A 24,947-nucleotide genomic window follows, 5' to 3' on the forward strand; every position below is an offset into this window, starting at 1 on the left:
TCCAGTGTAAGTGGACAACCCCTTTTACTAGATGATATTATAGTGAATGTACTTCTTCACAAGTCAGACTGTCACCATGTGTTAATATGATGGCAGCTATTTTTCGTTGTCCTCAGCCCGGAGTCTAAACCCACACGGAATAAAAGTCCCAATACAAAGGGAGTCAGTGAGAGCGGTGTTACCATACTGATTCTGGGATTAATTGTGTTTGCATAGACCTCTGTAACATCTGATTGTGCTGAGCTCATGGCTTCTACCATTTAATACGGTTACTGGGCATTAATCTGTGGAATGTCGCCAGGACTAGGACAGTCTGCTACATGAAGGATGGGAAAGTGGCCACCCCGAGAGCTAAATGCACACTGTATATGGACACTGTAAACCGTATTATTGAAAAGCACAAAGTGAAGACCACGTAAGTGAGAGGGGTTGTCAAGTGCTGGTGAGGAAAGGGCATAAAAGTTACCAACGCACTGCAGACTAAAGAATCCAAACCTCATCTGGCATTAATGTCCGCACAAAAACTGTGCCCCCCGCTGGGAACTTCATGGCCAAGCAACTGCATGCTGCCTTACATCACCAAGCACGATTGCAGGCGTCAGATGGAGTGATGTAAGGCAGCCAGCACTCGAGTCCTGTAGAGAGATGAATCACTATTCTCTATCTGGTGTCTGATAGATGTGTCTGGGTTTGGTGAATGCCATGAGAACATTACCCACCTGACTGCATTGTGCCATCTGGAAAGTTTGGTGGAGGACAGATAATGCCATGGGGCTGTTTTTCAATGGGTTGTCCCAGGCCTACTAGTGCCAATGAAGGGAAATCTTAATGCTTCAGCATATCGAGGCATTTTTGACAATTGCTTCCCCAAATGATTCACACAAGTTGGAAGTCGCTTTTCTGTCTCCCATGACTGCACACAAATGCATAAAGTAAGATCCATAAAGGCATGGTTTGGTGAATATGATGTGGAAGAACATCCATCCAACACCTTTAGGATGAACTACAATGGAGATTGCACCAAGTCCTCTCATCCAACATCAGTCTGACCTCACAAATGCTCTTCTGGATGAATGGGTAAAAATCACTCCGAAACCTTGTAGAAAGCCTTCCTAAGAGAAGTGGTTATACCTGCAGAGGGACAGACTCCAGACTGTCTATGGGTTTATAATGGGATGTCCTAAAAGATCCATATAGTGAATATTGCTTCTCACAAAAGTCACCATCTGGAGACCTGCTCCTTCTAACTGACTGCAAGACCTTGTGCTAAAGCCCCAAGTTCGCAAACAGCTGCCAGCCTCACCTGGGCCCGCCAGCCATAGGCTGTCATGGCTCCATAGACTTGTCCATTATAGTACAGTAGTGCTGTTCCTGCTGGATCTGCTTATCTAGTCTTTGACCAGAGCAATGTGCTAGATAATGCAGGGAATTCCTAACACTAGTAATGTGCAGGAAGAGATTACAAGTGAATGAGGCCCTGGAGACACTTTCTCCTGCATTGATTTTTCTATCGAGCGCTGAATCTTGTTGCTACTTCCAGATACAGTACCGGTCCCCTGAGGGGAAAAACACATCAATTTAACCAGAACTGCCTTTCTTCTCCATAAAAAGTGATGGCATAACTGTAGATGGTCATTTTCTGAATGATGCGAGTCCATCTGAGGTTACATGCACATCGTCTTTTTGTCAAGCTGATTCTGCTGTGAAAACTGCCTGAAAAAGCGCTACCTAAACGCACAAGATGAACACACACATTTCTTTATAAAAATTACTTGCTGCATATTAAGTCTATTGAGGGACTTTTAACCACGTCAGGTTCCAGAGACGCCAAGCGGTTACAAGAAATGTCCGGACCATGCGTTAGGTGATTTCCGATCTGAAGACACTTCCAACTCTATCTATTTCCAGAAGACAATATAAGTCTATGGACAGCCTGCTATGTGTTTTGCCAGTGTTTTTGCTTGAAAAGCTTTGATTTCTTCATTGTTATATGGGGTTATAAAAGACAATGCAACAAAATTACTAAAAAAAATGAGAATGCAGCCATCTAAAAAGTGCTTGGGAAGCGACAAGCACTAAAACATAGCACTTTGGGGGGAGAAAAAAATCAGCATTTCTTGATGTCTTTCTTTTGCAAATCTTGGTGGTCCACCCTCCTGAAAGATAAGTTGAATACCCTCTACCAATCCTGAAAATGTAAGAGACCACACAGCGCTCTCAGCGCTGTGAACTGCTCCGTTCAGGTGTAGAATAGAGAGCGCTGCTCTGCCGGAAAACGTTTTTTTCAGTATTTTAAGAAAATCGTTCCCATGGAGGAAATATTTTTTTAGAAACTAACCTATTCTCACCATTTATTCTTCTGCTCTGGTGAAACTCTATCTCTGCTTACCCTCCATCAACAATGACGTGACTGCGGTGACAAGTCACTGGTCCAGCAGGGCTTAAAGGGTCTTAATTTTATTTTATATCCCTTCCACCCTCTAAAATACAGCAAAATCCCTGTCTGGCTCTACAGAGAAACCACCATTCTAGGGTTTGCTGGGGGTCCCATCAATTGGACATCTATCTTGTAGGCAGATGATGAATGCCCACTGTGGGGAAAACTCATTTTTAATGATCTGCTGACTCTCAACATCCATTAGGATATCCATGCCGACCCCTGAGTGCTACGGACGGCCGTCATGTAGTGCTGTCTGCTCAGATGCAGCTCCATGGGGAAAGGTTTGTTTCCCTTTTTAAAACAAATTTGCTTTTTCTGTAGTACGTGATGCCTGAAGGGTTAATTGTGAGTGTCAAGACCAGCAAAATCTGCCGCTCTTGATGGCTTTCTGAAAACCCCCTCGGTTACTAAGCATATTTGCAGCGCTGTCCCCCGGGGCCTCCAGTCAATGAATATTTTATGTATTTTTTAGCCTCCCTGCATACAGCGGGCCATATACCCAGAGATTTGTGCCTCACTGCTGCATACTGGGAAATAGGGGGGGGGGGGGGGCGCTTATGGAGGCACCTCTCCAGGTCATGTACATAAGCCACTTTCCTGGAGAAACTTCCATATCTGTAAGACTTTCCCATGCATTGCTCCTGGACAGCTGTAATAACCATATGGTATGGATGGCGCTTGGTATGTCTTCTATCTGTATCATATTATAGCCCATGCCATTCGCTTAGTGTGATCATCATGATGGCTTCTGGCAACTGCTAAATACAGACTACAGAGAAAAAACAGATCCAAGAGGAGACGTAGACCGCAGCCACATAAATATCCATGATTACTGATGGTCAGACATTATATATTCATCTCCTCACTTCCAGATGGATGGCAGCCTGTCACCCAGCGTCTGTCACCGTCTCCTGCCAGTGCTTGCTGTGTCTGTATTCTAATACCAGCATTATAAGAGTATGGTGACCTGCTCCATCCCATCACTTTATTATAGGTGATCTCCCCTGCGTCCACCGCAGAGCTCCAGGTGACAAATCACAGTCATCAATTCTCCTAAATTGTGCAAAAGGCAACAGTGATTTGTAGAGGGATTATGGGAGCTTCTTACTGTATACAGAAAGCTCCTGCTATCCCTGCATCGGGAATGTAACTCCAGTGGTCCATCCACAGTCCATGGTAAAGACAGTCATTGATCAGGCCATGGCTACTGAAACTTTATCTTACATTGACTAATGTTGAATTTTTTTTTTTTTTTTTTTTAATACACTGTCATTTCACCAAATGTATCCCTGTTAGATTGTAAATGTAACTACTATTAAAAGTTCAACTTATTGTCCATACCAATACTTTTGTTGTCTTCTGCCTGTTGTGGAGATTTATCCGTCTATAGTTACAGACAAGCAGGATGGATTATAGGGAGTGGGGTCATTTCTGTACTAATCTGCTCTCTGCCTCTATCATACAGTGTGTAACGAGCCTAGTAGGAGGCTGCTGGACTCCTCATCAAGCCTGCATCTGCTCTGTGATTCTCTGGTGTGTCTGTGGTACACCACCAGTCACAATGCCACCATATTCACTTGCGTTGTGCGATGCAGGCGCTGTGGCATACCATAAGGCTGTGCGACCTGTCACAGCCAGAATTGGCGTATAACCCCCAGCCTTAAACTAAAGGTGCCCAATGTTTTTCAGTGGGTGTACACTGGTGAGGAAATGACCCCAGTCTGTTAGAATAGATCAGATGTATGGCTTGTCGTCACAACCCAGTTGGAATTAGTTTTTTAGGATATTGCCCTCAGCTTTTTTTTTTGTTTTTCTTTGCACACTGGATTTGACTTAAAGGGGTTGTCTGGTCTAAAATGAAAAGTCTGCAGTCAGTCTGTGTGACTGATGAATCCCGTCTCCCCCAGTGCAGGCACTGTGAGGATTCACCAGTTTCTGAGTCCAGTCCGTCTAGTGGGCACAACCTCCCGCCATACTAGACGGCTTCTGCCCATAGTATACATAACCTCATATCTGGCGAATCCTCAGTGCGTACTTTAGGGGAATTCATAAGTCTGCAGTCACACAGAGTAACTACAGACTTTTCTTAGACCGGGCATCTGAATCTGAAATCTGAAAACCTGTCACCAGGTTTTTGCTCTGTAATCTGAAAGCATGCTGTAGGGACTGAGATCCTGATTCCAGTGATTCACCACATATTGTGCTGTTTGATGAAGTTTTGATAAAACCATTGTTTCATTGTTTTCTTTGCTACAGAGTACAGTTCTCTGAATGCTGAGCCCTGTATAACCCCGCCCACACCACTGGCAGCTTTCGGTGTACTGTGCATAGGCTGAAAGCTGCTAATCATTTAAGCAGGGTTAGAGGGACTACATGGCATGAGACTAGTCCCGTAGTGATAATCTACTGCTGATTTTATAGAGACTACTGGAAGCAGAACAGTAAGTGATACATCACTGCAATCTGGGTCTCTTTGCCTACATCAGGCTTCTCTCAGATTACATGGCAAAAACCTGCTGACAGATTCTTTAACACATCAATACATTATTTGGATTATTGAGAATTTTTTTTTTTACCTTTTTGAAGTTCAACAGAAATAATGTGGGTTGTGTACTGTATATTTGTGGTTGTAAAAAAAAAAAAAAAAAAAAAGTTTAGCAAATCTGTGACAGATGGCCGATTCCTTTTTTCATGATTTTATTCATTTTTCTCCCTTTTACATGTTGAATATTGATGTGTTTCTTATCAGTAGTTTCTTCCGATTACGCTGATGACCTTTATTCTGTAAACTCCCCCCATTGTCCTGTTATAAAATGTCAGATGTGATAATCCCATAATATCCTCAGGTGAGCTGTTATATGGTTCTGTAATATCGGAAAAATAACCGCCCATGGAGCCATGAGATGTTCAGACAGTGTTTTTGCAGCGTTTTTTCATGCCAAGAAGTAGCTGTTTTAATAGAAACAGAAAACCCCCATGAGATTTCGGAAATCTCATCTCATGCGCACACTTGGATTTGTTTTTCTTTTCCTAACAGAATTTGAGATTTTCAGCGCTTCAGAGATCTGCAGCAAGTCAATTCTTTCAGCGTGTTTCCAGCATGTTGTACCCATAGAAAACAATGAGAAAGGGAAGCGATGTAACACACCGGTTTTTCTGTGGTTTGCAATTTTTGGGGGGTAAATAAAACCAACTTTATTAAACATTTTACTGTAGACAAAAAAAAAAAAAAACGCAGCAAAATTTAAGATTTGATCGCACCATTTTGGCTGCAAAAAAAAATTCTGCATGTGAACATAGCCATACTGTACATCAAACATTTTCCGTGTGGCATCCATGCTAATAATGAGCGGGCTGCAGACTGTAAAAGCCGCTATGCAGTCATCATTCTGCAGAAATTTTCCTCCCGTTCATTGTCAGGATTTAGTCGGGGAATCCAGGGTGAGAATAATGGCTGCAACATACTACAAAGTCAGAATACGGTGTGTGTCACACCGGCAAAATGTCCGGTAGCTTGATCAGTAAGTGTCTGGTTTTTCTTTCCTCCATACTGTATCCAAACACTAAATATAGCCGGTGTGTCGGCTGTGATGTTTCGCTGCGTGTAGCACTTCGCTTTGTATATCTTCAGCATCTGTTGTGCCATCTGGTTTCCTGAAAGCCTTTCATACTTCGTATACATGGCGGCACATTGCATAGAAGCTGTCAGTAGTTTTTGTATAGGAATGGATAATGACCCATGGCATCTGGCAGATTTCAGCTCTGGAGTAATGCACACTGATTCTGCTCAGTACTTACTCATTTGTTCATGTAGTGTAAGGCTCGGGCTACACCGACTTTGGCTGCCGCTACGGTCACTATGTCGCTGCTACGGTCACTATGTCGCTGCTACATTGCAGCGCAATTCAAGTGACTGGAGTTGCACGGAGACCCCTAGGCTATCACAACCAAATCCCAAAACATCCAACCAGGTCTATTTTTATTTATTTTTTTTGCTCGCCATGGATGCGATACCCCACAAGTGGCAATATGACTTTGTGCTGCAATGTAGCTGCGACACACAGCGATCTGTGCGCGACTTGTGATGCAGTCAGGCGTATTTGTATAATCTTGTGTTTTCAGGTGAACATATGCTTTATATACCCCTGCGGCCATCTCTGGTGAGGCCCATCTCAGAAGAGACCATTATCAGAGCAGCCATTGTATATGGGACAGGCCTGCTTTTGGTTGCACCAGTCTCTGATTTAATAACATAACATGCTACTTTTGTGCTTTGTAATGTTCTGGCGGGTTCAGCAGACATTTTGGAAGATGAGTCGAGGTAATTATAGCATGGACTGCGACCACAAGTGCGTCCCGGGCATCTAAATGTTCTGCCTGCGAGCCTCCAGTAGAAAAACATAAAAAAATCTTAGGTCATCATCACCTATTCACCCCTAATGATGATACTGCTTCACCAGCCTTAGCAAGGATTAATAAGGTATGAAGCGTGGTGTTTTTAATGTTGTATAAAGAATCTAGTATTTATACAGAGGATGTTTTTTTTTTTTACCTCTTTGATATTGTTTTCCTTCCCCCACCTGATATGTGTATCCGGTATCCTGGCACAAATCACTTGTGATCTACAGTTTTATTCCATTTTCAGCTAAATCTCCTGTTACACAGATGTTGGCTAGTTCACACTATCTGGGTCACTTTGCCTATCTGGGAACGCTGCCATCCACACTGATTTGCATCGGGCAGTCACATCCGGTGTGTGAACTAGAAGCGATGCTGCCAACCAGCACCCTGCTGCCACCATACTAGACTGTTGCCAACCACCCCACATCCATTCCTGTGCGTGCAGCAGAAGTAACGTACATGGACTGTCCAGTGTATATCAACCCGGCTGCACACATCAGACGTTCACAGTCCAAGCATGGACTGCGATGTCCAGACCAGCCGCAGACCTCCTGAGATGAACTCTGCAGCCTCAGACATGGCTCGGACCATGAATCTGGACATGAGAAACCCTTGTGTTCAGCTCCTTGCAGGCTGTGTATCCTCTGGGGGCATGTACCCTATAAGACCTCGCTTACCCTGCAGTTTATTGTGCCGCTTTACCTGATCTGTACGATGGTTAACGATTTCTTCTACCTCTGACAAGTTGTAGTAGTCATCGTGCTGCCATGTTGTCTCGTACCTCTTGTCTGTATCCTCTTTACTATTAGATACCGTACCTCATGACCTCCTGTAGTCCCTTTAGTACTGATGTCATGTTCTTTGTATATGGTCTATGTAGACTTTGGTCATTGTGTGATACACTTACAGTAACTATATAGATGGGTATCTGAAGAAGGTCTGCAATCGGGACCGAAACATCCCGGTATATGCTTGCTTGCGTTGCATGAAAATTAAAGGGAATATTGTCAGCGGGTTTTTGCTATGTAATCTGAGGAGCATAATGTAGGGACAGAGACCCTGATTACAGCAATGTCACTTACTGGGCTATGTCTAGATGTTTCAATAAAATCAGTGTTTTAGCCACAGGAGATTATCACTACAGGACTAGGTGTCTCCTGCCCCCTGGCCAACTTGTTCTGTGTTACCAAGCCCCCACCACGGATTAGCAGCTTTCTGCCTATGCATAGTGCACACAGGAAGCTGCCAATCAGTTTTGTGGGTGGTGGTATACAGAGCTCAGCAGTCAGAGCTCTGCTAGATTATATCACAGCTGCTGCACCCAGAAAACTAAGTGATACATCACTGGAATCAGGGTCTCTGTCCCTACATCATGCTGCTGTCAGATTACATGGCAAAACCCTGCTGACAGATTCCCTTTAATACTGCATCAAGTTTTGAGTGCTGACTTTCCCCCCCTAAATATTATATGAGCGTGAAATCTTACTAGTGTACAAAGGCTATCCTACCTGTAGTGTCATACCCTAGCCTTACTATAGGCCTTCTATGTAATATTGGTTGGGGTCCAACACCCGCATCAGTCTACTGTTCCCTATTAACATGAATGATACCTGAGTTGCACTACCTAGGAACGGCCACTGCAGTGTATGGAGCAGTGTTCCAGCTCTGTGCTTATAGGGTGCCAGACCTGGACACCAACCCCCACCAGTCTGACATAGATGACCTAAGCGCTCTGGTAGCAATATGGCTCCCTAATCTATTGGATATTAGATGCAGATGGTGGTGGACTCAAGCAGAAATTGGTCACCGAAGCCACGGCTGAATCCTAACTTGGTTCTCAGTGTGTGAACATGGTCTAATGCAATTTCTGCTTCATTCAATGCTGCATTCAGAAGACTGGACTGTCTTGTCCCGGAGACTCCTGCTGGTGCAGCAGACCAGTCTGTACTGTAGGAAATCGCTTATTACTCATCTTTCAGGGCTCTGTCGGTGCTGCACTGATAGAGACTGTGATGGAGTGAAGCGAGTACTAATAGTTAATCATATTGGTAACTAAACTGTAAATGTGTAGCTGCTCTTTAATTATTAATGTCTGCGGCATAATCGCATCATAATGCAACACAACTATGATGTGCTGCAAATCATCCTGAGCACTTACTGCCCTGTCCCCAAATCCCATGATTTCCCAGATCTGGGAGATTTCTACCTTTATTACTGTGTAGGAGAAGTCCAGCTCACCATAGCAAATTCACTTTACAATCCAGAGCACGGAGGGCACATCCACCGTGGAGCCACCATAACAAATAGATAATAGTCCAGCTCCACGGAAGAGCAAATCTGGTGACAAGTTAAAACTTCACGACATCCAAACGTTTCAGGTGCTCAGGTCACCCTTAATCATCCTATATGTGATAATTCCTTGTCTGCTGATGACGATTGGGAGTGTCCAAACGCTCCCCTGATGTCAATGGAAAAAAGACTGGATTGGGCATGTTTGATTTCAGTATGTCTGATCATTTTCTCTAGTGCGATACTGTTCGAGTTGACGCCACATTAAAAAATGGAACATAAAAATGCGTGCAACATTCCATCCAACCACAACGAGCGTAAAAATACAAAGGAGGTCAATTTTCTCTGTACAAGTCATGAATTACTGCAAAAGTCTATGGCGGGGGGAGGAGGGAGCAGCTGGGTGAAGAGGGGAATGATAAATGCAATAAACTTCCTGTTTCTATGTAGAGCAGAGAGAAGCATTAACTGGGTAGAAAGGCAAAATGAGTAATTGTAAGTACACAGTGCTGTATAATATGATGACTGCACTATACTGAGAGGATAAAAACTTTGATGGGATTGCGTCTTTAAGCAATAAACTTTGTCTGCTCTGACTCTCCTCGCAATGATGATTTAGACGGTCTTCAGAGTCATTAATAGACATACTGTTGCATTTAGACTCTTACTTAGTTTTGCTTGTGTGCTCCTCTTTCAGGCTTCCATCCCGCCATGTGTTTTGCAATGAGGACCTCGTTCTTCCTGCAGAACAAGCCACGGAGAATACTGAAGACCCTATAAATGAGGATGAGCCCACCAGGAAAGAGGTATGTGGAGGTGACCTCTTAATTCATCGGGATAGATGACCAAATGCTTAATGTAATTCTTGTGGGTAGCTATAGCTTATACATGGTCCTGGCAGGCAGCAGGGCAGACATCAATGGACTAAGCACTGGTTCAGCCTTGATGCCCTGGATTTGGCATTGAAGTGTAAGGACTTTCTGAATGTCACCCTGACCGGTATTTGGCGCTGACCCGCACGCAGACGAGAAGCTGACCCGTCCCGGCAATGCTGTAATAGAGGATTGTGCAATGCTACATGAGGCTCAGGGTAGGGATACTATTCATAAACAACTGGCACCATCTTTGGATTGATGTCCCTCCGACCTTCAGCGTGATTACTAGTAGAGATAACTGCACTTGCTGAATCGCACTCGTCGACATCCTATAATGTAATACTAAGTATATGGGAAATATCTGTAAAGCACGCCATTACCTCAGTTAATAAGTGATCCGTCTGCTGCTTCCCCTGTGAGAATATAATTTTCTAAATTGCTCTGCTCATAAATCTCAGATTAAGGAACTGTATCTGTCAGGGATGACCCTTGAACTGAATGTTGTATTGGTTCTGCGGTGGTGGTGATCACAAACCTTTCTGTGACTACACCGGTCATCTGATTGAGGCTACCAGAAATCCATCTGCTTGTTGGGAAGACCTTTTTGGGTTGCAGAAATTTTCTCAAGCAATCTGCCACGTGTGATTATATGCTTACATATAAATGTGACGCTTGTTGAGATTCTGATATTACATCTCATTACTTAATATCATTAAAATATTTTAACAGGAAGTTTTATGGTCCTACAGTCACATACTTTTTTTTTTTTTTCTTCTGGAATGATCTAGGAGGAAAAGGAGCCACCGAAGATATTGGGAGCGGTAGAATCTGTCCCACCAGGTCAAGCGCCAGAAGACGCAACGTTAGACTGCAGTCAGGATGACAAGGTAATTTTAGTTTTGCAAGTTTCCCAATATTTAAAGGGCCATTCCTGACTTCCATAGATCGCTAGGATATGTCACTTTCTGATAGCTGGGAAGCTCAAACTCTGATCCCCGTGACTGATTCTAAGGCCACAGCCCCACTATCAGTATTTGGTCAGTATTTTTTCTCAGGAGTGGGAGCCAAAACCAGGTAAGGAACAATCAGAGAAAAGCTATAATAGAAACAAGTCACCAATTCTGCATTTATCACCCACTCCTGGTTTTGGCTCCCACTCCTGAGAAAAAATACTGACCAAATACTGATAGTGGAACCTTGGCTTAAGAATGAAACGTGGATGTCAGCACTGCGTCCTCTTTGCTGGCTTTCCCTGCCCAGCCAGACTCCACCAACCTGCTGCACGTCCCTCCATAGCCGGCTCAGGAAGAACTTTGAATCGGATGCAGCTTTACAGCCCCCTTCATTCTCAGGATTGATGGTCTCAGGAGAAGTTAGCCCTCTAATGATCAGAAATCAGACAAGTGAGGACGTTCTGCTTCATCTAAACTCGCTCTTCTAATGTTTTATAATGAGCATTTAACGGAAAGGAAGTAACGTTAAACCCAACACATTGATGCGTGTAGGCAGCGTTTCTACATTTACCTTACCCGATGTTAGAGAAATCATATGGCTGCCTATCCTTTTGGAATCTGTCAATAGGTTAAACAGTCTTAATTTCTTTGATTTGTGAAGGTATTGTATGTCTGTTTTTTTTTTCCCTTCCTAATGTGACTTGATTTTCTGCAGGGCAAACAACCAGAGCAGCAGGTGCTAGATGTACCTCCTGGCGACATTGACACTAACGATGTGGAGAAAGAAGCTATAAACTTGGCTGCAAGTGGTGAAAACATTTCCAGTTCGTCTACCTCAGAGATCCCTCCAGACCCACAGCCTGAGTAAGTCATGTCTTATACATACAGAAAGAAATAATGTTTTTTCCTTTTTATTTTTGTTTTGCCTGATTTGTTCTTTTTCTTCCTTTACCCAATTGACTTACTTCTATCCTATAAAGCCATGGCATATTGCAGGGATAGGTCATCACTGATGTAGGGTCCTGCCCCAGGGTCTGTACAGTGCCCAAAATGAAAGATAAAAGGTGCTATAGCCTCCTTACACCTCTTTACAAGCTTTCCCTGTACAGTGGCGCTCAGCAAAATGTAGTTGACCCATCAATGAATGAGACTTGCTGCTGTTCCTACCAGTCAAGTGGCGGGGACTGCTGCTGCGCAGGGAAACTTAAACAGGTGATCTGAAATCCAAAGTAATTTTCCTCCTTTGTTTCATGAAGGGGGCAGGGGCTGCAGCATTGACCGCACCATCTGCCCCCTGATGACGCTTTGTTTGAGTATCCCACTGGGATTCTCAAACGAAGGGTCATCAAAAAGGAAGTGTGGGGGGGGGGGATAGGGAGTTTGTAGTTCAAGTATATTAGAAAATAATTTTGATTATGACATTTAATGGATAGGCATTTAGGAGGAAAATTTACTTTTGGACTCTGGACCACTGCTGCATCTCCTTCATTATTGGAATTAGAAGAGCTCCACAGATAAGGTGTCACATCCTAGCAATGTGCCATCACTTTGTAAGCTGGTAAAACCCTGCTGATTCCACTCCTATCTAGTATTCATCCCCTCCTTGTCACACTAGTACGGTATCGGGAGGCTACACATTTTTGGGAACGTTTATTTATTGTCCTCATACTGAAGATTTGGGGAACTATCCTGACACAGAGGGAACATCCTTAGTGACCACACGCTTGTTTTGGTGCACTGTGTGTATGAATATGAAGATTGATGAGAGATTCTGGTTAGAACTGATCCCCTCAAACGTTTTAATTGCAGATATGAGGTTAACTGCAGGTAAATAGCCCCCATATTAAACCAGTTTACCCATCTTACTGGAGCAGCAGTTATGGGAGAAAATCTCATTCTTTCTCTTCCTGTGACTGGTGCGCTGCAGGGAGAGATAGTCACCTGTCACTATACTGTGAGCGCACTGTATACTGTAAGTGCACATTGATTGACTGCCTGCTCCGCACACACGCACCGCAGAGTAGACTGTCAGTGCTGGGCAGTGATTACAGTGAGAGGTGACTAACCCTTCCCTGCAGCGCCCCAATCACTGGAAGCGAGCGGCTACATGGAGAAGAAAATGTCATTTTCTCCAGTAAGCTGACTACACAGGGTTAATACCAAATCGAATGAATCGCTTCACTCGTGTGTCTGTTTACTTTCAGTAGCGTCTGCCCATAACACCAATGCAACCAAGTCTCATGCCAGCCACCTCGGCTCTACTGCTGTGATAAGTGATTGGTTGCAGTGGTCACTAGTTAGGTAAACTGCATGTCCCCGCTGTAGGGAAGTAAACCGACCTCTGGGGGGCCACTGTAGCAGTGGCTTTGGAGCTATAGGGGATCATCAGGTATCTAATGGCTGTTTTAACCAATGTCATTTACTGTCTTTTGTCAAATATTTGTGCTAGAAACGACCTTTTTGGGCCATTCCCAAGATAGTAAGTGATCTTCAATCCATGGGTTAGGGGATAATTTACCAAATTCTGGAGGTCTGACCACTGGCACCTCCAATGTTCCCGAGAATGGGGCTCTGTAGAGCGTAGTCTTCAATGGTGCGGAGATAAAGCGTTAGCGACTGAGTGCAGCACTCGTACCCCAGCGATCACTGTGTTATTCTATATCCTGGGGATTGGGGAGAACTTACTTTCTTGGGAATAACCTTTTTTAATCACCCTCAAACTATAGATGCCTGACAGCCATTAGTGATCTGCACAATGTCCTGTACCTTAAGGCGTCTTCACTTCCACATCGCGCGGTGAAAGGAGCGGCTTCCTAGTCTTTATAATGGCCTCCAGGCATCATGCACATGTCCTGCACTAATATTGATAGGATGCATCCGGGAGACCCTCACCTCCAATTATGGAAGTGGAAGGCACTGGATAACCCCTTTAAAGCTTGGCAGCAACACAAAAGACAGTTTTATTGTCAGTGATGTCCGTGCTGTTATTATCTACATGATAAGTTGGGTCACTTTGTAGCTGCGGTGCGTTACTTGTACTCCTTCTGGATTATTTCCCATTTCTGCCGGTTGTATTTTGGAAGCCGCCGACAAGAACCGTAACAGATTCCCTCCCAGCAGCTAAGCCATGTAGTGTGACAGCTTTTCCTACGTCACTGGGCAGGCTGAGTGCAGATATGGAGCCCACGGGGAGCACAGGGAGGATCCATGCTGCAGACATGAGCATAAGACCCTAGAGCATTACACAATGACTGCTGGCGGGGATCAGTAGGCTCTAGGACAGACTATGTCAGGAGTAACACTGTATAAGTAATGCCGCGCAGTCACCAAGTTACAGGACTTTATATAACCCGGTGTACAGAATAGATATGCACAGATGCAAATATTAGAGTTTTTTCCTGCTACCGTATGAACCTGGTTATATGTGATGTTGAGTTTTGTGAATGTTGGTTCAGTTCTAAGTTTTACTGTAAAAAAGAAGTGACTGTTATCTAGCGTGTGCTAAAGCTTAAAGGGGTATTCCCATCTCCAAGATCCTATTCCAATATCTAGTAGTAATATTATTAGCAAATACCTTCAGTTAGGAATGTAGTATAGTTCTTCTGATTCGCTATGTCACTTTCCCCATGCAGGACATTGCAGTAGCTTAGGTGTCACTGTCCATGCTTACGACCACTAACATCTAATGTCACTTTATCAGTGGACGTAACCATGGATACCTACGCTACTGTAATGTCCTGCCGGAGAAAGCGATATAGCAAATCAGAAGAACTATTCTGCATTTCTAACTGGAGAATTGTGCTATTATGATTATTGTTTATGATTATTATTTGATATTTTTATTTATGAGTAATATTATTATCTTATTATTATGATGGGAATACCCCTTTAAAGTTGGGGGTATGTGCAGAATTTGTAATACATGTGCGGGGCCACTTGACTTGTTCTGTTGTCGCATCTTCAGGTGAGTGGGGATGGGAGCTGCTGACAGTATCAGGGTGCGCCTGCTTGTCAGTGCCCACTCTCTTAAGGCCCCGTCACACTAAGCGATATCGCTAGCGAGATCGCTGCTGTGTCACGGTTTTGGTGACTCACCAGCGACCTCACCAGCGATGTCGCTATGTGTGACACTTTGCAACGATCAGGCCCCTGCTGTGAGGTCGCTGATCGTTGCAAAGTGTCCTGGACCATTTTTTGGTCGTTGGCCTCCCGCTGGCCAGCACACATCGCTGTGTGTGACCAGCGGGACCAACGATCTGGCTGGTAACCATGGTAAATATCGGGTTACTAGGGGCACGCGCGCACTTAGTAACCCGCTGTTTACCATAGATACCACTCTGCTACGGTGCGCGGAGGCTCCAGCGCACCGTAGCAGAGTGGTATCCATGGTAAACAGCAGGTTACTAGGGGCACACGCGCACTTAGTAACCCGATATTTACCATAGTTACCAGCCTGCTCCTGCTTAAGCAGCAGGCTAGTAACGGGAGCAGGACATCGTGGAACGATTCTTTCCACGATATCGCTGCTCCCCTCATCGCTGGAGAGCCTGCCTGTTTGACAGCTCACCAGCGATGTATTAGCGATGCAGCAACGATCCCTGACAGGTCGTATCGTTGTCGGGATCGCTGCTGCATCGCTTAGTGTGACGGGGCCTTTAGGGTGTTTTCCTTTTTGGGCTCCTGTAGTCAATACTGAACTTTCCATGCCGTTTCTGGTACTTGGGTCGTGTCCGGTCTCTTTGTTCTCTTGTCTGATCGTACTCCTGGCCGGCATCGCTCGGAGCGATACGAGCCTGTAACTGGCCCGCCACTATTGTCTCAAGACACGTGAATGGCCTCAGCACCATTGTTCAGCAGGGAGGGTTGTGTTCTGTAGCTTGGTCAGGCGGCCCGCCCGGCTCCATGGAGCTTAGGAGTTTGTAGTCTATTTATTTTAATGTTCAGTATTGATTCTCTGCTCGGCATCATGTTCTTATACTTATGATTTTAGACTAGTGGAGATTGTGTTTTTTTTTTTTTTCCCCATCTGCTTCAGAGAATAAAAAAAATACTTTGGGCTGAATCACACATGCCACATTTTATCAGTTGTTCTTTTAGAGTAGCTAAAGCCTCATATGCGGAGAAATGATGGTTTATTCTGATCCTCCATATATCTTTCCTATGGTGTTGCCTCATTAAACTGTATATAGGTCTGATGGCGTCTTTCCACCATATACAAGTGATTGCAATCATTGCTCCTATTTGTATTGGCTTTGGAAATTAACCTGTTATCTGCCATCGAGAATAAATATAGCTCGCGATCTCTTCTTATTGAAGTCTATGTACAATTTTGCAAATTTTTGTTACTGTGCTCTGGAGTATATAAAATAAAGCTGCTTGCGGAAAATTCTCTTGCTGTTTTGTGTCTACAGAACCTATGCAGGCTTGTGTCATCACGGATACTTGATACAAACGAGCTGTGCTTTTCACCAGAGAAAGTAGTTGCCAGAGTCCTCTGGAAATGGCTGATCTCCCCTCATAGATAGAGGTTCCATCTGCCCAATCCTTCCCTTCTCCATCTATCAGGGAGGCGTCTGGAGGACCCCATAGACCTAGGATGGTCGGCCTATCCCACAGTAATCAGCGTGTTCGGCCGGCTTTCATCCAATGTGTATGGAGGCCTAAGGACTGCAGATTCCAATTACCGTTTGTTCTTGCTAAAAGCTGAATCCTGTAAAGCCTGGCTCACCTCACTATATGGGTCTACGCTTGGTGTGTAAGGCAAAGCCTCAGGTGTACGTGCCGGCATGTCCGACTGTGTATGACGTGGCTCTTTTGGCTTTGGTCATGCCAGCTATACCTTGATATGTGAACACGTCCTTGCCGACTATGTAATCTTGGAGACACAAAGATTTGCATAAAAGCTGTATACACAAAACGGTAGGATTAGTTTACACTATTTGCAAAGTTGCTTCTTGTTTTTTTTTTCTTCTGTGAATTGGCGTGAAAAGCAAACTGCTGAATACAGCTACCACCTGTCGCAATCTACTTTCTCATTAGTATTGGATCTATGACTGCGGCTCCTGACAGACCCTCCGATACACACCGATACCGACGTAACATGGTCTTAACCTAACTTGTTGGCATTCGCTGTGCGGTGCATTTTAAAGAATGGCGCTTGCTTTGCTTAGCCACCTGAGCAGTGCTCTGTTTTTTTGTCACCAATATGTCATTTCTTAACTGGTGTAAATGTCTGAGGTCATTTATTTGTTCCTGCTCCACTCCGTTCCTGAGAGATAGCTAGATAGATAATATATAGCCCCCTCTTTTAACCAACTGGGCAGGGTCCTCAGAATGTCTCATAGAGAAGAGTTGAGGACCACGCCCACTTGGTAACAAGACTGCTTTTATATACAGGGTAAAAGGGGCCATATATTAAGGAATGGAATGGAGGGGAGCTGGAACAATCGAAAAATGACACCAGATTCAGGAGAACAGCAGCATTTACACCAGACAAATTAAATCACATATTTAAAGGTAATCTGTCACCGGGTTTTTGCAACTCCTCAGAGGAGCATGATGTAGGGGCAGAGACCCTGATTCTAGCCAGGGCTGTGGAGTTTCTAGCGATGAATCACTGTCTACTTGGTGCAGCAGTTGTGATCAAATCAGCTTTATCTGCTGTAGACCTAGCAGAGCTCTGAATGCTGAGCTCTGTATAACTCCGCCCACTCCACTGATTGGCAGGTCTGTGTACTATATATTGACAGAAAGCTGCCAATCAGTGGTGGGCACAGGGTTACACAGCAGGAGGACTATTAGTCACCAGACCCTAGTCCTGATTAAAATACTGATTTCATTTTAACCCACAGCCTAGTAAGTGATACATTGCTGGAATCAGGCTCTCAGCCCTTACATCATGTACTCTCTGATCACAAAGCAAAAACCTGCTGACAGATGATTTCCTTTTAAGTGACAGATCCTCAATATCAGGAAAGTTTAATGGGTCAACTACACTCGAGTCTAGAAGACTTGGATGCTCTTTATGGCCCTCCGACATAAGCGAGTCCATGAGCTGGAAAGTGTGCGCTCTCCTATCAGCAGGTGAGCATTGGTCACTGGATGGGGGACCCCATGATGGGAACAGCTTCAAGGGCACGAGTAAAGAGCTAAAATAATCTCTTCTGGCTGATGCTTGGTAATTGCCCATTACTGCAGGCTTGCCTCTGATGTCTGGGCAGCTGTAGTCGGAGTAGCTGGGCTCGCTGCAGGCGCCATGCTCTGTATCTATCGCAACAGACAATGACAGTCACAACTTTAATGTTTCGTATAGGAATGGGCCTGCTTTCTTCTGCTTTTCTTCTATATTTTTTTTTCTTCCCCCACCTAATCGCATTAAATGTCCATAATGGTTTTTGCATGGTAAGCTGTTTACTCTCCAGTTCCCCCAGGGTAAAAAAGCTATTTATTTCTCTCCTTCAGTGCAATAGAAGCATCCAGTGCTCCTCTCCCTGTAGTCAGCTCTAGTGACACTGAGCAGTCAGACCCTGACTGTGACATTGGGGGGGCAGTAGAGGTTCAGCCTGAGAGTGAGCCCTCCTTTATCAGTCCATCAGCAGGGTGAGTATTGAAGTAGGTTGCGCTTCTTAAAGCAAAATCATTCCAAAACCAAACTGGGAAAAGGTAACGCTCCATCTGCTACTAAGGCCGCGCAGCATCCAATGGCTCACATGCTTTGCTTGCATTTTTTTTTCTTTGCGCCTATTGTCTTTGCATGGAGTACATCAAAGCACAAGTGCAACTGAAAGGCTTCAAGGAGATTTGTACTGCTCTGGTAACATCTGCTGTCATAGGGGAGAGCTTCATTCTGTCCAAATCTTCTGCACTCGGTGACACCCATCACAAATGTGGAGGCAGATCTGCAGTGGCCACAGAGGTGATCAGCACATCATCTTGGTGCTCGTAGTATGCTGGTAGCTTAGCCTTAAAAAGTTATCCCAACTTTGCAGATTATCTACTGAATAGTTGATAGTTTCCAGATTGTTGGGTGGCTGAATGCTATGGACCCCCACCAATCCTGAGAATGTGTCTTTGACCCGACTCATTCGAATAAGGCAAAGGTTTCTAATTCCCTCCGTTCTTTGTCGATGGGACTGCTGGAGAATGCAAAGTACAGGATCGGCTATCTTTTAGCAGTCCCATAGACAGTGGAGCGCATGCGCAGCCTCTGCAGGTCATTGCAAATCCCAGTGATTGGACCTCCAGTGATCAGCAACTTTGGAATAACCTTTTATAGGGTTTTCCTGGTTTCCAGGTATTGCTGCTCAGCTCCTATTGAAGTGATTAATAGCTGAGCTCCAGTACCTGGAAGCGGCCATCATGCAGAGAAAGGAGCTGGGCTGTTACCGCTCCGATCCCGGTGTTACATCCATCCGCCTTTGGATCTCATAACAGCTGATGGATGGGGATGCCAGGTCTCAGACCCCTACTGATCTGATGACAGGTCAACCGTATAGGAAGTCTGGAGAACCCCTTAAAGGGGTTTTCCACTACTAAGACAACCCCTTCTTGATCTAAATGTTTGGCCCCAATAATATAGAAAAGCTTACACTTGCCTCCCGTGCCGTTCCAGCAGTGTCGGCACTCGCGGTCCCGGGGCTCCGGTGCGGTTGTTGTGACACGTGACCCTGGTGCCCAATCAGCTCTGGTGTCACCGGCCCCGCCTTCGAACAAATCGAACATGAAGAGGAAGTCCGGGCTGTGGCTGATCTGACTTCCTCTTCATGTTCAATTCGACAGGAGGAGGTGCTTGTGACGCCAGCGCTGATTGGGCACCGGGGTCACGTGTCACAACAACCGCTCGGGGGCCACGGGACTGCGAGTGCCGACACCGCTGGAACGGCGCCAGCACGGGAGGGGAGTATAGGAATTTTTATCGGGGCCAAGTGTGGGGTATCACAAGGAGTTGTCCTAGTAGTGGATAACTTCTTTAAGTTTTTTTTCCTTTTTTATTTTTCTTATTTTACAAAGTACGGTACTCGGCGTCAGAGATTCAGTTGACCTTGTCCTGCGTTTTCCTTTACGCTTTTGCACCTGCACATTTTGCTTTTCGTTTCATTGATGCAAAACATTGAAAATACTTAACGCACGTTGGAAATTACGTCTTATTAATTCATTAGACGAGCATGTGAAATATTTTGTGTCCTGGCGATCTTACAGGGAGCTCGTAGTTATCTGTGCCGTAATCCATGTATTTCTTCATACTGTGGTGTTGCCATGTCACAGCTTACCGCACCTGTATGAGATGTCACCGCTTGCTTCCAGATATGCATGCTTTACTATTGGCAAACATATCTTTTTGTATATATTGTCTTTCCTTTTTTTCTCTATCTTCCACAACGGTTTATTTTAGATTTGTCACTGAACATGTTGAGAACATCTCGGTTTCAAACAAAAAACGGAAAGAAACTTCATCCGACGTGGAGGCCAAGGCGTCTGCACTGGGAAAGGACACAGAAAATCAGAAGTTGGCCCTCAATTTTTCCCAAAAATTAGAAAGAGAGGTAAGTGGTGTTAGCTTGGAAGGTAAATGTGTTGACCTTTTCCCGAGGCAGTGACCGCTGTACATGGGTGGATGTGAATGCTTAGAGTCTGAAGCCCCCATACACATTGGCTTATAGTCAGCGAGACCAAGCGACAGGCCTGCTTGCCTTGCTCACCCATAGGGACTCTTACAGGTTGCTTTAGAGCTGACCGGATGACTAGATGACCACTGCAGCCTGTGATTAGCTGCAGCAGAGAAGCGACTAGAAGTTTGCGTCAGTGGGTGCTTTTCTGAAGATGCGCTCTTCTAGTCACCTGATCGTGGTAGCCAATCACAGACTTAAGTGGTCTTATTGACATCCGGACTTCCGGAGTGGCCTGTGCTGCATCCGCGGTGGTGACGGCAGGTGAATATGCCTCCGTTGTTTGTTTTTTCAACGTCCCTTTAGCCTAAAGCCTTTATTTGCGTGGGTCAGTTCAACAGTCGCACAACAGATGTCTGATCCTTCTTTCCAGGCCATGTTGGGGTCTGGCAGCAGATTATTCTTTTACTTATATTGTAGTATGTCTCTCGTATCCCCCCCACTATAAATGCATTTATAACTTTTGGATTCATATGTCAGACCTCGATGCATATTTTTGTCCCTAAATGCATAAAACGAGAACATTCTGGGTCATAGTTTTATCCGAGAAGCTGCATATAGGCGTTTATTGGATAGAATATGGTCCAGGATATAGGATGTGATGAAGAAGTATAGCTATTTTCAATGGCTTGTGTTTGAACTACAATAGATAGGTAGTCGCGGGCTACAGCTCCCTTCTTGTTGTCATGCACTGAAACCATCACTGAAATGTGAACAGAACCTAATAAAGCCGTGCCAGTGTGTGTGTTACAGCTTTCATCTAGTTGCCTGGAAGGGTCATGGTCCATAAAGGGGGATTAGGTTCAGGCAGAAATAGTGTCGTCTTGGCTGAAGAGCTTACTGTGCTGTTTTATGAACACTATTGCTTATGCCAATTATAGATGGTCAACAGCAAAGAAGTAACTGGAGGCGACCCGGTGGTACCTGGGAACACAAAAGATGACATTCCAACCTTCGATGAATGGAAGAAGCAGGTCATGGAAGTAGAGAAAGAAAAAAGTATGTTATTACCATTCTTACTGCCTGTGTCTTCTGTGAGGATAGCTCAGGTTATAAATGAACTGTCTGCTTTACACAACCAATTTAGTTTGATGGGTACCTGACAAGTTACCGAAGGGGAACTGGTGCTGGGACCCAAATCCGATGTTAGCGACAGGACAACCTCGTTCTTCAGTCCTTCTTCGCATCTTATTGCATCCCCTTGAAACTAGCAAGACATTAACAGATTTTGACACATGTCCTAAGTTACAGAACAGAAGCTGCTCTTTACATTAAGCAATATAGAAAAATCTCCTCATTTGCCGCTTTGAGAGATCGTCTGTAACCCATTTAAAGGGAATTTATTAGTAGGCTCACCCCTCCTAAGCCGTCTATATAGCCATGCAGTTCCCAGAAAGCCTAATAAAATGATAACTTGATATCTGCAATCCGATGTCTTATTCCAGAGAAATCCATGTTTTTCTTAACTTGTAAATGAGCTGTTAAGATCTATAGGTCGGACATAGATCTCCCTGAGAATCTGCCTCTAGAGCTTATTCTAAATGAAAGGGGGCATTACCAGTGTGAGACATGTAATGACTGACAGTCTGCTCTCGTGATCTACATGTCTCACACTGGTAACGTTCCCTTTCATTTATGATAATCTCTGGAGGCAGATTCTCATGGAGATCTGTGTCTGGACCATGTATCGCATATATCAAGGTATCAATTTATTCTGCTTCCTAACATGTAAATGAGCTGTTAAGGTCTATTTTCCGGATACAGATCTCTGAGAATCTGCCTCCAGTGCCGATCATAAATGAAAGGGGACGTTACCAGTGTGAGACATGTAGTTCAGAAGAGCAGACTGTCGGTCATTACATGTCTTGCACTGGTAACTCCCCTTTTCATTTATAATAAGCTCTGGTGGCAGTTTCTCAGGGAGATCTATGTTTGACCCATAGATCTTAACAGCTCATTTACATATTAGGAAGCTGAATAAGCGGATACCTTGATATCTGTGATCCAATGTCTTATTCCAGAGCAATCCACTTTTTTCTTATATAGATGGGTTTATCCTGCTGACAGATTCCCTTTAAGTTAAAGACATTTTGTATGTGTCAGTGCATGTACTTTAGTGGGCACATATTAGTAGGCATTATTTTTTTTATGACGATATTTGGTAGTTTTGTGTACTTTTTTTACATACTTTGAGTTTGTAAGTCAGAGCCCAACACCACACTGGTACTGTTCATGCTTGACTTTCTTAATAGACTTTATCCATTTGAGTGACTGAAAAAGCCACAGGCAGCCAGATAGTCGGGGATCAGCATCCTGGTCTAGTCCCATCTTTTGTAGAGTAATCTCTCCAGAGCCGCCGGCATGTGGAGAGCAGATGAGCAACGTGTCCTGAGACTATAAAGACTTGGCCAGAATTTTTATTTGTTTTTTTTAGACTTATTTTAGAAATGTAACGGGTTATGGGCCACATTTCACTTTTATTAGCAGCATATAGGTTTTATCTTCCATGAATTTGTAAAGTTTAATTACTTTACAAATCCTTCACTTTTTGTTGAAACCAGTTTATTTAATACTTTGTGCAGGAATGGAGCAAATCATACTTGGTAACATACATGCATAGTAACGTAGGTTGATTAAAGACCTAGGTCCATCCAGTGCAATCTTTCTCCCCCAATTGTACTCCCTACACTAACTTACTAACTTACTCCTTCCCCTATTCTCCATTTCTTCCCCACAGTAACAGGTTTTGCTTCCATCACTGTAATATATCTGATAAGCCATATGTCGGCTACAGTTAAAGTATTATCTTTGCTCTGATTAAAACTCTGCCCCTGATGGTAAACGATAAAAATCAGGATTCTGAATGCAGCTTTATACCATGGGCGGTCCAATCCACAGTTGTTTTTCTAATCTGTAATTCATTGCACAGGGACTGGAGTAAGATTTCTGGCAAAAAGTCACTTAGAACGGATTTGTTTAAGCTGTGGCGTTTCGGCCCAGCTCCACTCCCAATTTGGAACTGGTGTAAAAAGGCCAAAAATCGCAACATTTTTTTCTCCACTCCACATTGAAGAAAAAATTGATTTCTCAAATCTTCTATGACAATTTTGTGGTGTAAAAGCTTTGAAGAACCTGCCCCATATTACTTGGCAGTAACTTTCTTTAAACAGTGAACATTATTTTAATTTCCTATCTCAATAATGTATACCAAATAAAGATTTTATGTATAGTTCAACCTCCCCTTTTAACTGCTGAAGCAGTTAGAGAATCTGTTTCCAGATTTTTTTTTTATGCTCCATCTGAGAGAAGCATGATGTAGGGACAGAAACTCTGACTCCAGTGATGCATCACTTAGTTTACTGGATGCAGCAGTTTTGATAAAATCAATGTTTCTCCGTTTGAAGATCTAGCAGAGCTCAGAATGCTGGGTCCTCTATAACCCCGCCCACACCACTGATTGCCAGCTTTCTCTCAATGCACAGTGCACACAGAAAGCTGCCAATCAATATTGGGGTTGGAGCAGGAGGACTAGGAGCAGGAGAACTAGGAGGCACAAGACGGCTAGTCCAGTAGTGATAATCTCCCCCTGATAAAACACTGATTTTATTGAAACTGCAGCAAACGGCCTAATAAGTGACACATCCCTAGAATCAGGGTCTCTATCAAGCTCATGCTGCGCTAATATTGTATGGTAAAAACCTGACAAATTCACTGGAAAACATTCTAAAGACTGAGCAAATGAACACTAAGGCTATGTGCCCACGTTGCGGAAATGAAGCAGAAAATTTCTGCTTCATTTCCGCATGTCCTCTCCCGGAAAAACGCATGCGGAATTCCGCAAGCGTTTTTCGCGCGTTTTCGACATGCGGAATTCCGCAAGCGGTTTTTCATGCATTAAATAAGGCAATTCCGCTTGCGGAAACGCAAAATTAATGAACATGCTGCGGATTTTTGAACGCAGCATAAACTCTGCGGAAAAATCCGCAGCATGGGCATAGAACTAGCGGATTCTCATTGGGGACCATGGGATGCGGATTACCAAGCGGAAATTCCGCATCAAAAACGCTTGTAATCCGCAACGTGGGCACGCAGCCTTAGTCATTTTGACATAAAAATGGGCCGTAGAAAAGCTGAACATGTGCATTTCTAAGACTTGTTTTAGAGCAGACCCGCCTGAAAAAGACATTGTGTGCACATACCCTAATAGTTAAAACCTGTTTTTAGGAAAATCACTGAAAACCTTTTAATATATCCTTAATAATGTGTATGTATCTCTTCCTTGAAATTACTCTTGTGCCAGAATTTAGTCAATATTTTTTAAGTT

At 44.1% G+C, this 24,947-nt stretch overlaps 1 protein-coding gene across 3 annotated transcripts in view; it reads left to right on the top strand.

Moving 5' to 3' along the window:
• The window catches only part of SUCO (SUN domain containing ossification factor), a 115,245-nt gene that overhangs the window by 37,185 nt on the left and 53,113 nt on the right, over positions 1-24,947 (top strand). For 2 of the 3 annotated variants that reach the window (XM_073643136.1, XM_073643137.1), the window contains exons 2-7: positions 9,828-9,936; positions 10,794-10,892; positions 11,674-11,822; positions 18,420-18,557; positions 20,350-20,500; positions 21,505-21,622. In XM_073643136.1, the coding sequence (XP_073499237.1) occupies positions 9,828-9,936; positions 10,794-10,892; positions 11,674-11,822; positions 18,420-18,557; positions 20,350-20,500; positions 21,505-21,622 (764 nt within the window). The remainder of the gene's footprint in view (positions 1-9,827; positions 9,937-10,793; positions 10,893-11,673; positions 11,823-18,419; positions 18,558-20,349; positions 20,501-21,504; positions 21,623-24,947) is intronic. The other variant, XM_073643138.1, reaches the window with a different exon arrangement.

This window comes from Phyllobates terribilis, unplaced genomic scaffold, assembly GCF_046119375.1.
Source record: "Phyllobates terribilis strain yellow unplaced genomic scaffold, ASM4611937v1 Scaffold_8__6_contigs__length_399053987, whole genome shotgun sequence".
NCBI lineage: Eukaryota > Metazoa > Chordata > Amphibia > Anura > Dendrobatidae > Phyllobates > Phyllobates terribilis.